Here is a 15,010-nt window from a genome sequence, read left to right on the forward strand (position 1 = left end):
ATAAAATTAATGAAGGCCAAGTCAAGGTCAAGCCAAGTCAAAATGTCTGCTGTGAGTTTTCCTGTGCAATGAGGGATACATTTTGGTTGTGCTTGCATTCTAATTTTACCTCAAAATAAAGTTGTTTAAATATTCTGGCCAGACTGCTTGTTCACAACCTGTCTATTTGCCTGACTGCTCATAACTTGCCCTGTATGACTTGCATATAGTTGTAGCGATTACCTTAGTGAGTACAATGTTGTTATAACTAATAATGATGGCTGAAACTATGAAATTAACACACAAAATGTAATAAACCATAATTATTTGTTTATTCCAGGGTTATAAGGGTTATATAAACTAGTGACTTACTATCAGAATTTCAGGGATGTAGAAGGGTCTGCCTTCTATCTGTCAGTGTATGTTCTTTTTTTTTTAACAAGCTCACTGGAATCACAAAATCTGTGAAGTAATACGCAACTGTGAATGTCTGATCTCTTAGGTGATGAAGGTTTCTCAAGGAGCTCACTGTGGCCCATGAATTTCACAAGAAACAAGCTGTGCAATTAATTAGATATGGCCAAGTCAAGTAATCTGGGTTCTGGTATTCATGATGTAAGGTGTCCTCATCTCATCCCCAGAAAATCGTTGGTGCTAGGGCCTTGATGAGGATGATGAAAGACTGTGAAATGGTGATCTGGCTGCTGCTTGACATTCTGCAGTGAATAATTACCTGTGATCATTAAATACCCTGCATCTGCGGTAGAAATATAAAGCAGTGACTCCTTTTTCTATACAGTGCCAGCTGTAGCGTGAGTTCTCGTGTATACTGTTAATAGCAGCTGAGAAGTGTCAATTTATTCGTTTTGAGAGATACTTTAGATATTAATGTTATTTTCAAAAGGGAATAATCTTAAGGACTATTTTTGCAAGGACGGCATATCAGGTGACTTCTCCTTCAAACATTAAAGAGCACGTTTATTTTTGCAGTGTAGGTCATACAGTATATAACCACCGCACTGTATAATAACAGTAACTCCCACTGGCATGGCTTAAGTGTGTGTTTACTGGTGGTGCACTTTCCCACATGTTAAAGGCTACATAAAATGTTGCAAAGCCTCAGTTATAAAATTAACAGTGTGTTGATCTGCAGGAGGATATGGTGTACTCTAACAGGCTGGTGATAGTTCCCAGAATACTAATGGGGACATTGTAAGTGTCTGTTCAGGCTCGGAGGGGTTAGGACAGGAATCATGATTAGTAACTTATATCCTGTATTAATATGGAAACTAGAACATATGATACCATGTTGTGACAGGTAAATAAGCACAACTAATCAATGCAAGAGGGAAATTACAATAATTATTATTTCTTCATTATTCCTGATCTGGTTTCAGATGGCAACCTTCACTGATATATAAATGACATTGCTACCTCCCTAAAGACTATTTCTCTCTGCTATATGTCTTCATTCACTTCCTGTAGGAAGCTTGACAGGGCCATAATGGTTTTCCTAATAATCGATAGACTAATCCATAATTGGTGCTACTTTCATTTAGTTAAGTGTATATTTTGTCCCTTAACAGTCTTTGTTAGAGAAAACCAGATTGGTTGTTAAGAATGTGTGTTGTGCTCTGCATTCCCAATAGACTACTTCAGCTTTTCTTTCCGTTCACTGCCGGGGAATACACACCACAGCCAGTGTAATACATCATAATTACAGTGCCTTACTGTATCTCGCTCTTTCAGCTGTGGTCCTGCATGAGAAGGCTGTTGGAAAACCAGTGGAGGTGTACTCAGTTAATAAAAAGACCACTAATAGGGGTTCTGCCCTGCACTCTGTGGTAGTGTAGCCACCCACTCTGTACCCGAGGAAGTATATGCTGTATGCATTTAAAGTTATGTTCTCTCTGCCTCTGCAAATTGGACATTGGACTAATAGGAGGAGAACAATGTGCTGCTAATGTAAGAGGGCATGCAGAGTTCTTCCTTGAAAAAGGAATTAATCTTGCACTGAGCATTGCTCCCAAGAGAGACCTAGCGGTGAAGGATTAGCATATGGCTGTTTGAAATATGCTGGCTCCTACTGTGGCTACTGTGTCCGAGCTCTCTACAGTTCACACCTCGCCAGCTAACTCTACACTTTAATCCTCAATCTTTAAAAACCGCAGGAAACTGCACTGTTGGTTTGGATAATTTTCGGAATAGAAAGATCTTTGACAGTAAGTGGCACCATGAGGTTATTTAAAGATAATTTTGCAATCCTCAGTTTACTGATGTCAGTATTATATGGTATCAACCTAAATGTTGGGGATTTGAAGCTGCACTGGCTTTGAAAATGTATACTACTGTGGTAGCCTTCGGGCATGGCTTTTATTCTAACCTGCTACTGCCTCCTAGTGGTGCTCTAGTAGACTGTTTGTTGATCTCTTGTGTTTTGCTGCTGAAAGAGGCTTACAGTACCTGACACTGGCATGAGTGCATCTGCCTTATATGGCCCTTCAGTTGCTGGCAGGAAGCCTCCATGTACATTCAGGGGAGGGAAACTCATTTGTGGGAAGTTTAAGCCTCTTTGCTGTAGCCGAGCTTCTAGCTGCATTGCATGTTTGAAGTATTGTATATGCAATGAGTTGTATTATAATTTAAATCTAGGAAGAAGTGGTGCTGCTTTTAAAATTAAACATTAATATGTGTGCTCTGTCTACGCAGAATGAATGTCCTGTAGAAACCAATGCTGCGTACACTAGCAGTGTATGTGTGTGTGTGTGTGCGTGTGTGTGTGTTTAGTGCAGTGTAGCATTGTATAATCTAATCCTGGCTGGGTTGACTGTCAGTATTATCCCAGATGAACCATCCCAGACTGCTGATTGATAAAAGGTCCCAGTAGGCTGCTGTGCCAGAACATGTGACAGAGAGGCTGTGCTCTGGCTTGCAAAGCCTCAATGAAGTATGAGTGGGCACAGACCAGAAAAACCTTTTTGAATGAGCATCTGGCCGGCTGACACGTGTGTGCGAGAGGCTTTGGCATGTGTTGGAAAGAGATTTTCTCATACACAAGCACATGTTCAAGAGACCAGAAATTCATTGAGAGTTTTTCAACACATGCACACACCACTGTACTTGTCAGGACGTTGTAAAATGTTGCAGAGAAAGATTCTTATCCCCAGATGGGAGAACAGATATTTGTCCCACAAAGTATTAAATACAAGCCCCCCCCCCCCCAACACACACATACACACGACTACACAACAGAAGTACAGTATAAACACCGTGTTGGAGGCCATCACTGTTTTGGTACAATGTAAGATTTGTACTCTAGTAATGAATGCCAAATTTGCAATTCTGCATACAGTGATGCAGACCAGTTTATTAGTATTGTTCAGTCATTTGTGTGTATACTTCCAACACAGAATTTCACGCATACACTTCAGTCTAGTAAACATATGTATTCCATGACTGAAAAGAGAAATATTGTATATTACCTGCCCCCTTTTCAGAGTTACATTAACATAGATGATCAGCTCATACTTTGCTTATACTTTTTTAAACCTTTTGCGCAAAACACATATACACAGTCTTGCTAAGCATAAACACTATTCACATTGTCTTATTTAATCTCTATACATTTTTCAAAAATGGAATAATACCCAAACAACATTCTTCAAGTAATTCCCCAGAGAATTATACAAATTGACTTCACACTCGGAAATACACATTTGCTTTTATGTAGTACGATAATGGAAGTACAGTAATTGTGTGAAGAATGAAAAAAAGAAGAGCTTGAGAGGCCACTTTTCCCACCTTTCTTCATTACAAGCTATTAGTGCTCTAAAATAATGAGAAGTAATTTTAAGATGACCTTTGAATTTATAGGTTTGAATTAAGATTTGATCCCTATTCTAATAGAAGTTCAAATCAGATTTTACTGCACTTTGACTGAACTGAAAGTAACTGACCCCAGTCCTGAATTGCATAATAGCTGTTACCTGCAGCTTGTTGTCAGAGAGACGTTTGAAATTGTCCCTGTGGAAATGGGACGCTACTTTTGAAGTCAGGATTATTGTTTTTGTTTGGCGTTATTTTCAATTTATTTTTATCTCTTCTAATCCCTGGCAGGGTTCAGACTTTTTTTTTTAGAAAATATATTCAACACAGCTGTGTGTTGATGTGGACAAAGCTTAATGAGCGTTAATAGTAGAGCACTGAAAGGGGCATGAGAAAGTTAAATCTGTTTGGGTTGTGGGGATTAAAGACACTGTAACAAAAATTGAAAAAAGAAAAAAAAACCCACCTATATTAGAGCTGACATTTTGCTCACAGAGACACAATCCCTGGCAAATCTGACATGATTAGACAGACAATACAGACCTAGCTGTCTGTTTTAGCTTGTCTGTCTGCAGCAGTGACCATTGATTTAACAATATTTGTTTGAATTTGAGGTGTTTTTTCATTACCTGGAACTTTTTACATTAGTGGTGCAGCAACAAGGAAAGGGAGAGCCTTGCTTTCTGCGTCGCTTTTATCAGGAATTATCTCTTGTTATTTTCCGGAGGTGCTTTTGGAAAACTAATCCTTGAATCTTTTGGATCACAGATTTTTAATTCCTATCTTGACAAGAAGAGAAAGGAATTTCCCTGATGTTTTTTTTAAAATCAAAAACAATGATTCCTCCTAAGCTGCTTGTGTACCACCGTACACAGAGTGATGCTAATTTGGAGAACCTCCAGGAAACATGGAGGCGAAAGAAGTCCTGTGGTGATCTCTTTCAGAATGGGTACAGGGTGAGGCAGGGCCATCATGCGCAGGAGGAAAAGGGAAGGCAGGCAGGACCTTACCATTCAGTCTGGTCCTGTTTATGCATCCTCTTCAGCTGGGGTAAGGGCATTAGTACTCAAGAGTTGCTTATGATGATGACCTAATTATTCCAGATCTTGACTGTTGTTTCACGGTTAGAGTTGGTTGAGAGTTTTTTTTTGGTGTTTGGTGATGAGTTTATGGCCACTCTCTTATATTCGCAGGTTGTAAACTGATTGTAGAGATCGTCTCAATAGGAATTCACAACACCTTTTGTCTCACATACACAAAACCACAGGCATGTGTACTTGCACGCATTTCATGAGATCAGTTGTGTTATGTAAAAAAACAATGAGGCAGGTGTCACATTGTGCTGTAATCCCTCAGCGAGCTGCTCTTGGATTCAGACTGAGGCTCATGTAAAGTAGGCCATATAACATTTATGAATTCATAAATAAATCCAAGACATCATCGAGAATAAAGTGTTTTGTTTCAACCTCTTGTGTCTCACAGACTCAATTTTGAATTGATTTTGCTTAAGCTCTGTAGTAAAATATATATAGAGCATTTTTCTGTTCTGCTCATATACATGTTGTCTACATTTAGTTGTCTTTCTTCTCAGCTGCCGCTGTAATATTCCTCTGCTGCCACTGTTAAGATATTTTAAAAAACACCCAATTTATGGATACAATATGCATGAATATGAATCCGTTGTGATATTACCATCAGTTGTTTTGTCTGCACTTATTATATGCTAATCTCTCTCTCTCTGTCTCTTTGTCTGTCTTTCTCTCTCTTTTTCTCAAAGGTTTAAGATTCCTGAGAGCGCTAAGATTGATACAGTTCTCGGAAATCTTACAGTTTTTGAATATCTTGAAAACAAGGTTAGTATAAACCCTTCTTCACAAACACATCCACCTACAGTAGCACCTTCACTGTTACTGCCCCCACCAGTATGTCTGACAATGAGGCTGGTCTGAACTTTCTGCAAAGTGCTGACATAATTAGTATTTTCATATATCATGTGGAATTGCCACATTATGTGGTAGCAATTACGTAGATTTAACCACCTGTCTTAAGCATATTTTATGAGGTATCTTAGTTGCATTTTTAAGTTAATAATAATTTTATGGTGTTATATAAATATAGTTGTCACATCTTATGTAAGTAATACATTAGTCTACAGTACTATTTATTAAATTCATCTTTCTGATGCAGACTTGGAATTTAAATTAAATTTTTCAGACCCAGTCTACATGTCATTGGCCTTTTATTTTCCTTTTCATCATTTATATACTACAGTTTTTCAATATTCTGTTTATTGATATGCCCATGATCTAATTTCATTCCCATCTCAACTTTCCTAAATGTAAAATATTGTGGGTCTAAAAGTTATTGTGAGTGAGACTTTCACTAATTCACGAGTCTCTGTTTTATTCCTTCCACTCTGAATGTCTGAATGTCTTTGAGAGTTTTTTGATTCTTCTTCTACTCAGCAATTCCATCAAGCTGGTGAACCTGTGTTCCATCTTCATAAGCACATGGCTTACAGCTGCTGGATTCATACATTTGGTAAGTGGACAGATGTGAGGGCCAGTGGGGTCCAGTGATTAATGAGCCAGTTGGAAGGTAGCTAACTGACATGAGGCCAGGGATTGCTGGAGAACCAAACACAGAGTTGTCAGTCCGCCATGACTGAGTGAATGTAACTGACGGCAGAAATAAAGTTTTATAATGGCACGGAAGACAAGACTGTATTTAATGTGGACTGGTCATGTCCAATAAAGGATCCACCAGGTTGATACACAGGTTCAGTGCATCCCTACTTCCAAGTATGCAGTGGTAAATAAAAGGTGGATAAATTATGACCAACAAGCACCAAGATACTATATGTGTAAATGTAATTATTTAAAAAAAATCCATATCACTTAAGTGTGAAACATCATATGACTTTAAATTGAATATGTATTTGACAAGAAAGAGACAATAGAGATATTTAGTAATATAACACGCACTGCAACATATACCGTCCAACCACAATTTCTGCTGTTCAAGTGATATCCATCTAAGTCAAAATGCCTCAGAAATAATAATTAAAAAACACTGATCACTGTGTGTAGTGTGTCATCATTTCTTCAGCAAATGTATTAAGTTTTTTTCAAAGTACATTTATTGTTTATCTGTTTCTCACACTGCTTTACCACCAGATGGCAGCCTAAGCTCAATATACAAAGAATATATGACTCAAGCAAAGATGAACACATGAGCACTGGTTGCTGGATTTAATCAAACTTGATTAAACTGTTTCTTTATGCAAAGACACTGTTTACAAATTGGTGGTCATGGTCATGTCAGGGTCATGTCTCATCATTTCCCCCTTCTCCCTTTTTTTTCCTTTTAGGTGGAAAACTCAGGGGATCCTTGGGAAAACTTCCAAAACTCCCAGTCACTTTCCTATTGGGAATGTGTCTACTTGCTGATGGTGACTATGTCTACAGTGGGCTACGGGGATGTCTATGCAAAAACCACCTTGGGACGCCTGTTCATGGTCTTCTTCATCCTTGGTGGTTTGGTAAAATCAGGCTTTTCTTGCTCCCTTTCTCCTCTTATCCCCTCCTAAATCCTGCCTGTCCCCATCAATAGAATGCATAAAAGTGTTGACAATTACCGAAAAGATTATAAATTAATGCAAAAGGATTTAAATATATTGATAATTGTATATATCTATAATATTTTAGTATAGTGAAAATGTTAGAACTATGTTGCCTGTATTAGTAAATGTTGTATCTTCGTTACAGTGTAGTTGTATCCTCCTGTTTAGCCTACTGTATCTTGTCTACCGTAGTTACTATGTGCTCCTTTGTTCCCTCCCCTCATGTGTCATCTCTGTATCTGTTTGAATAGAGTATAAGCTATTGTCTGATAATGTTGTCACTGTTCTTTTAGAAGCAGTTGCGGTTTCAGGACACCCCTCCTCCCGTGTCTCTTCCCACAATTCCAACAAACACAGGGGCAGGGAGATGAGGCTTAGGCCAGCCTGACTGTTACCATAGCAACAGCAGCCTCCCACTCCCCCCCCCACTCCCTCTCACCTTCCTGTGATCTAGCGTCCTGTTGGGCTGCAACTAGCACAGTAACTTATATACACACATGCCCGGGTGCACACACCTGTAAGTGCGCACACACATGCTCATACACAGACACACAAACTGTAGACCCCTCCTCTCTTACAAAAAATGGAGGATTTAAGCAAAACACAGTTACTGTATTCTGTATTTGGACAGCTATCACTATGCACTGATGACTTGCAGCTGTGTGGATGTGTACCGTGTTGTGGCCATGGTGATAGGTTGTGTGTTTTTCTCAGTGCTGAGAGCTCTGGAAGTCTTAAGGCTAGCACTATAAGCTGCTTTCTATCAGCAGCAGTGGCTGAATAATGACTCCAGGCTGGGGATATTTTAAAGCCAGGGATCATATCTAACTCACGTCATTTCACATTATTTCTGGGAATGTATAAGTGAACTTTCCAAGCATGATTTAAGTATGTATTTACAAGGGCAAGGGAACCTCTTGGTTTTTTATTGTAGATGTAAGCCTAGATGAGTAGTGTCAGTGAGTACCCCCATGTTGGTTAACACAACCCTGTGTTAACGCAACAGGCTGCGAAACTTTGCAAAATGCATCCAGCTCATTTTCCAGCCCAACAAATGAGTCTTAATGTGTTTTGCAGCTGTGGACCATCAGGTGGGCCTATTCAAATCAACCTGCCAGATTATCTGTGTTTGTTGGACAAAACATGGCACATAGGTTTTTATTCTCCCTCAGATTTTAACGCAGTTCTGTCATCCAAAAAGGGTTTGGGTGCTATCACAGACTGAATATTCACCAGCTGTGACAAAATTATCGCCCACTAATGAAAGCTTGTTCCTAAACCTTTACCTTTAAAAAAACTGGGGCTATTTTTTCTCAACAGCAAAACAAGATTTTTTTTGTATAAGATCTCTCTCATTTTTGTGAAGTTTAGCAAGTCTGTATGGACGATGAGAGAGTTTTTTTTTAACTTGATTTACATAGCAAAAGTAATATTTTTCTCCCCTCAGAAATCTGGATTCATGCACCGGTTTCCCCACCACCCACTCTGCGGCGTAGTAGTCTCTTTTTTAGTCTCTTCTTCTGTCTTCTATCTTCTCCTTAGGCCATGTTTGCCAGCTACGTCCCTGAAATCATAGAGTTAATAGGAAACCGCAAGAAATATGGTGGTTCCTATAGTGCGGTTAATGGGAGAAAGTAAGTATTCCAGATGGTTCTGCTGTTTTTCTGTGTGCGGTAGAACCCTCTCTGCATGCCTTTTTCTTTTTTCTGTTCCATGCATGTAGGCCATGTTTGCTCGCTACGTGCCAGAAATTGCTGCTCTCATCCTTAATCGGAAGAAATACGGAGGGAGTTATAACTCGACACGAGGCAGAAAGTAAGTTGAAATCCAGACAAGGTGTGGTTGTGTGACTCAAGTGCACCCCCCCTGAAGTTTTATAGTTACTGGGGGTTTGTTAACTTGATTTCTTAGAATAGTAAAGTTACATTATGACGTCAAGTCACACTGCGTGACTGGAGACCTTGGCCATTAGGACACACATGTCCATGCCCCTTAACTCTCTCTTTCACTCTTTCTCTCTCTGTCCTTGTCTTCCTTCTCTGTCTACCTTTCTCTATATCTGCCTCTCTCTGTCCTTCACTCAGAGCTTTCCTGAAGTCATTTGTGCTGTTCATTTTCTTTCTTTGTCCTCCTTGAAACATCCTGTGTTGAGCTTTAATTTAATTTGGAAAATAGAGCTTTCATGACTACTACACTTTAGACTTGCAGTATATTAACCTGTGGTGTTTCTATGCAATGTATCTGTGTAGTATGTGTTGTTCCATTTTCTTCTTCTATTCAGATTCAGTCCCTCATTAATACTGTCTTGCTTATAGGGATGAATTAGGATCATCATCCATCAAAGTAAAAGAAAATAGTCATGAAACCCCTACTATCCGCTTCTCAAGGATTTTTTCCACAAGAAAATAGAAAGATTAAAACATCTGCAAGTGCATTATTATTGGTGGTCTTTTTAAGTATCATCAATCTCAATGACCATTGCAGGATATTATTTCTTTTCTTGTTTCATTTTGCTTGAGTTTGTTTTGCATGTTCAATGGAGTTACTTTTTTTTGAAAAAAAAGAAAAAACTGCATCATTTCTGGCATGTTCCCTATGACCTGCAGATTTATGGCTTTTTCATTGATTGGGAACTCTATGAAAAAGCCATCTTCTTGTTGTCTGTCACCGCTAGCCCATCGCATCATCAATGCTTGACATGACTCTGGCCCTGATCTTCAGTCAGCTCCCACACCCTGAATGCTGGTTGCCTCGCTCCCATTGGAGGCTCTCAATTGCTTTTGGCTTGCTTTGCCTGCTTGGTTCTCTGGGTGCCTGCCTGGTTCTTGTGTTTGTGTGGTGGTGGAGTTTGTCTCCAGAGGCTCCTATTCTTTATGTGTGATTGGCCTCTCACAGCAGAGGTTCCAGTACACTGTGAAGTATGTGTGACACTGTGGTCATTTAACTGTTTGTACTGTACAAGGTTACCACAATGCTTATTGTGCAGTACTGTTCTCCTTCCCCTGTGGCTCAAACCTTACTGATATTCAGCACACAGATTTATTTAATCCAAATGTGGTGTGTCCAGAACAGGGAGGGTAGGGTTTTCTGTTTTTCCTTCTTCTCTTTCCCTCTCATTTTCTTCTATGGCACTCAGCGTCTGCTGCTATGCTGTCTTCTCTTTCTCACTCTGTTTCTCTTTTCCAATCTTACTCCCATTGTTTTCAGTCGCTCTGTTCAGCGGGGCGGATTCTGGGGAGTCAGCAGTAGAAATAAGCATTAGAAAAAAGCCTTTGTTCAATAATGTTTGCCTGTCATTGAGATAAGATTGATGAAATGTTATGTTTGGCCAGTGACCTCAGCCCAGACTTGCAGATGGGTGTTGAGAGAAGCCCTTGTCAAAACTGAGGATAGTTTCTCCCACACACTTTATTTTCTCCTTCCACACCCCCTTCCAACCCTCTTTCTGCTTAGACATACAGTGCAAACATATGGAAACAATCACATGATACCCACCAAACACAAAGGCTTAGAGTGGCACCGGGCTCTTTCATTCTGATGTGTATGCATTTGGTGTTTACATGTATAGGGCCTGACACATGTACAAAACCAGCTTGTCATGTGGGTTTAGGATCGCCATCGGAGTTCAGTGCATTATCATTTAGCACAAAAAGAAGTCTATCAAGAAAATGAGATTCGGAGATTACAAGTATCCGTCTGATTACAGAGCTCACAAACAATGAGGTCATGATATATTGTGAACTATTTTAAATGTAACCCTTATTTCATCTCTCTGCCTGGATGCTGTCATTTGAAACAGACCTTGAAGGTTATTTGGAAGTGAGAGGAGCTCACATTGGATCCATACTGAATTTCTGTTCCATGCTAGTGTTGCTTATATTAGTCTGTGCAGTGTAGCATACACCCGTGAGCACAGTGACAGCACTCAGCCTGTGTATGCTGATATAATAATGACAAGCGTTGCGTTCTGTTGGCGCCCACTGCACTCGGGGCTCTGTGGTTTCCATTACGGCACTATGGTTTCCATTAGCCCCAACTTCAGCAGAAGGGTTGGCATGAAAACTGGCTTCAAACCTGGCTGAACTCTGACATACACCTTTGAAAGGCTTTTTTTTTTTTTTTTTGGTGAGGGCTAGCAACTTGAGGCAGACCCAAAGACTTTCACATTATCAGGCATTAACACACACACATGCTTAGATAATGGTAAAACATACATCCGAACAGTCTGCATACTATTGCACTGTTAAGAAAAAGTGCAGTATCTATACCTGCACACTTAATTTTTTTTAGCTTGCAATGACTGCATATGGACTTGTTGATTGTTCGCATCGATTGCAGGAGATTCAGTTGCACTTGTTGAGTGTGTAAATTCCTTGAAAGGTAATACAAGAGTAAATTGTGAACAAAGTTGCATAAATTGCAACGTTTTGATGATGACTCTTGCAGTAAGTTTCATCACTGACCTAAGGATTAGAGCAGTACCAAGTGAGTGACCTCTGTTGCTGATGTTTGAGCTCTCTGTTTGTCCATTTTGTATTCAGTGCATCCCTAATGACATCCTGGGATGTTCCCTGACTGCATGTTTTGTGTGCACGCTATGTAATACCCCTTTTGCATTTAATGTGATTGTGTGCCACACTTTTAATTTTCTTGATAGATGTATATTTTCTAGTAAAAATCTGTGCCCTTGGATTGCATTATTTTTTTTTTGTTTTCACTTGAGTTTTGAGTTATGTCTATAGTTTGAGCTGAACTGTATAATCAGGTTAACCAGAGGGGTTGTATTTTCTTCATGAGGCAATTATAAATGGTTGAATTATCTACAATATCCTGTCCCTATTTCCTATTTTACTAGCCAGTGATCTCAGTATTGAATTTAATGCCACTATTGGCACCCCAAGAGAGGAAAAATTTAGTAGAGGCAGGCCAACCTTAATGATGTCTATTAATTGAAGCATAATATCTCAACCGTAGATCCAACTCAAACACTGAAACTCAAGGGGCAGAAACATAGTTTGAGGAAGAAAGTTTTGCTTTGCATAAATCACCTATTCAGAGTGAAAGACTGTGCCTCATGTGTACCTGTGTGAGTGTATGTGTTTACCTGTGTACATGCATTTACACCTTCAGATTTGGGCTTTAGTGTGTGTGAGATTCTTAACCTACAGTTGAACCCACACAAACCAAAAATTACAGCACATAAATCTGTATATTCCCTCTACCCTTGGATAAGGGCATCTGGATACTGGGAATAGGAAAACATGACTGATGTTTTTCAACTATTGAAATGAGAGACATCTTGTGCCAAATACCACTGGCTGCCCACAGACATCTCAGCTCATCAGCTTGTAAGACCACACGGCCCTTTGCTCAACTCTGGCCAACCATGCCATCACGGCTGCTGATTAGATTCCTTTAAAGGACAGAGGCGACATCTGTGAAGACCATTATGTCCTGCAACATCTAGGAACCACCATTCCCTCCATATGTCTGTCACATCAATTTGCCAAGTCCACTTCAGTTCAGCCCCACCCGGTCCATCTGGTTCAGGATAGCAGAACACTCAGTGATCTGGACTATGGCTCTCGTCTAACATCAATAAAGATTTCTATTTCCTTCATACCTGCCAAATCGAGTCAGATTTCAGTAATGTTATATACAATTTTAGATGTCGACTGTTAAAGGTTAATGTGTTAGCCAGAGCTTCCTTCTTGTGTATAAGAGCATGATAATGGATTGAAGGAAACCTGTCATAACAAATCTAGTGTGATGATAAGAACTTGAACAGTGAACAAATATGACCACAGTGTTATTTTTAATTTTAGGAAAGTGTAACCTTATACGCATAGTCTTAAGTACAAAGATGTCCAGTACCCAGGCACTCAAAACTAAAGTGGTTCAATTGTCTCCTGGCACATCCTGCTAAGTAGTGGATAAGGCCATTGTCATTACACAGATTGCCTTACAGGTCTCCATAGGGTAATTAGGGTGTCTGCCGAGTGTCCACACTAATCCATGTCAATATAGAGCTGGATTCTATTGAGCATGTTTGGATTTCTCATTTAGGGGTTTGGCAGAAGGACTTGGTGACATTTACATTTAAGTACAGAAGGGTGGCTCAACTTACCACAGTGCAAATGAAGCATATAAAGTGTCTTAAATCCACTAGATTAGTTTGATGAAATAGCATATCATGGTTGAATACTGATACTTACAGTGTTATTAGTATTACTTTGCAAGTGTTTTTAACAACAGCAACGTCTACTACAACTTTTTTTATTAAAAGGACTCATAACAGTGCTACAATAACATTAAAGCAGTAAGATAACATAAAACATTAACATAAATTGTAAAGAAAATAAATTGAGCAAGAATAATATTTTCATTAACAATGTCAAGTGAAGTCAAGTAAATTTTTATGTGTATTTAGACCCTCGATTCGAATAAGGAAAAAACTCCCTTAAAAACCCTTTAAACAATGCTTGTTTTTTTTTTCAACAATGAATGATACATGATGCAGGAATTGATGATGATGATTTCTCTCCGTTCTGGGACACTTACATTTGATATTTACAGAAGCGCCACATTTGTTGCAAGTCAAGACTTTAATAAGACTTAGATAGAGATCATCTAAACTGCCCAAAATTACTCTCACATCAGTTCATGCTGTGCAACTGGAACTGACCCTTGAACTTTATCATTCTAGCCTTACAGTGCAGTCAGAGTACAAACAGGGACACAACCTCAACTCAAAAATCATTCCAATCTAACCTCCCAATTCCTCACTGCTGTAATCAGCTCTGTGCACCGTCTGACAGATCCCTCTGCTGTAATGCACTACTGAATCTTGCCAGGGACCTGTCAAATACTCTGAGGTCCTGTTTAGAATTTGTGTCAACCCCAGTCCTCCAAATCACTTTGAAAGTTTTCAGTAATGTTCTGTATAAAAGCATGAGCATATTGATGTACATGTCTTTGTCAACATCCATTCAACTCACAAAAGGGTGGTTTGGCCGAAGGGACAGTTTTTATATTGAGAACGGATGACACTCCAACCACTGTGGGCTGTGTGATTATATCTTAGATTTTCTAAAGTGGTTCAGAGTTGAGTGTTTGATTGCACTTGTCGTGCAGAATTTAACCACTTTCATTACATGGGGGAAAATATTCACTTTTATGGCAAAAAAGATATAATTCAGTTATGTGTTTGCTTTGAAAAGACATTTCTTGACATGTATATAGATTTTTTTTCATTCTACATTTGAGTTAAATGTTGGTGTGCTTTGGTTTCACTGATTATCATTGGGAAACATGCCAGTGTCTGTAGTGATTTCTGTTGCCCACTCAAGATGATTTCTTCCCCCCTTCCAGGCATATTGTGGTCTGTGGTCATATTACCCTCGAAAGTGTCTCCAACTTCCTCAAAGACTTCCTACACAAGGACAGGGATGATGTCAATGTAGAAATTGTTTTTCTCCATAAGTAAGTTAACTTTTTCCTCCTCACCACGTGTAGGTTAGCACTGAACACAATGCTTGAAACAATGCACAGTCGTCCTGTATACACAAGGTATTTGTATATGTA

General features: G+C 39.3%; 1 protein-coding gene across 9 annotated transcripts in view; it reads left to right on the plus strand.

Annotated features, from left to right (window-relative positions):
* kcnma1a (potassium large conductance calcium-activated channel, subfamily M, alpha member 1a) overlaps nucleotides 1–15,010 on the plus strand; it is a 140,379-nt gene that overhangs the window by 77,956 nt on the left and 47,413 nt on the right. For all 9 annotated transcript variants that reach the window (XM_044372474.1, XM_044372467.1, XM_044372475.1 and 6 more), the window contains exons 6-10: nucleotides 5,582–5,657; nucleotides 6,270–6,345; nucleotides 7,175–7,345; nucleotides 8,969–9,060; nucleotides 14,798–14,908. In XM_044372474.1, the coding sequence (XP_044228409.1) occupies nucleotides 5,582–5,657; nucleotides 6,270–6,345; nucleotides 7,175–7,345; nucleotides 8,969–9,060; nucleotides 14,798–14,908 (526 nt within the window). The remainder of the gene's footprint in view (nucleotides 1–5,581; nucleotides 5,658–6,269; nucleotides 6,346–7,174; nucleotides 7,346–8,968; nucleotides 9,061–14,797; nucleotides 14,909–15,010) is intronic.

The sequence above is a fragment of the Thunnus albacares genome, chromosome 14 (genome assembly GCF_914725855.1).
Source record: "Thunnus albacares chromosome 14, fThuAlb1.1, whole genome shotgun sequence".
In the NCBI taxonomy this organism is placed as follows: Eukaryota; Metazoa; Chordata; class Actinopteri; order Scombriformes; family Scombridae; genus Thunnus; species Thunnus albacares.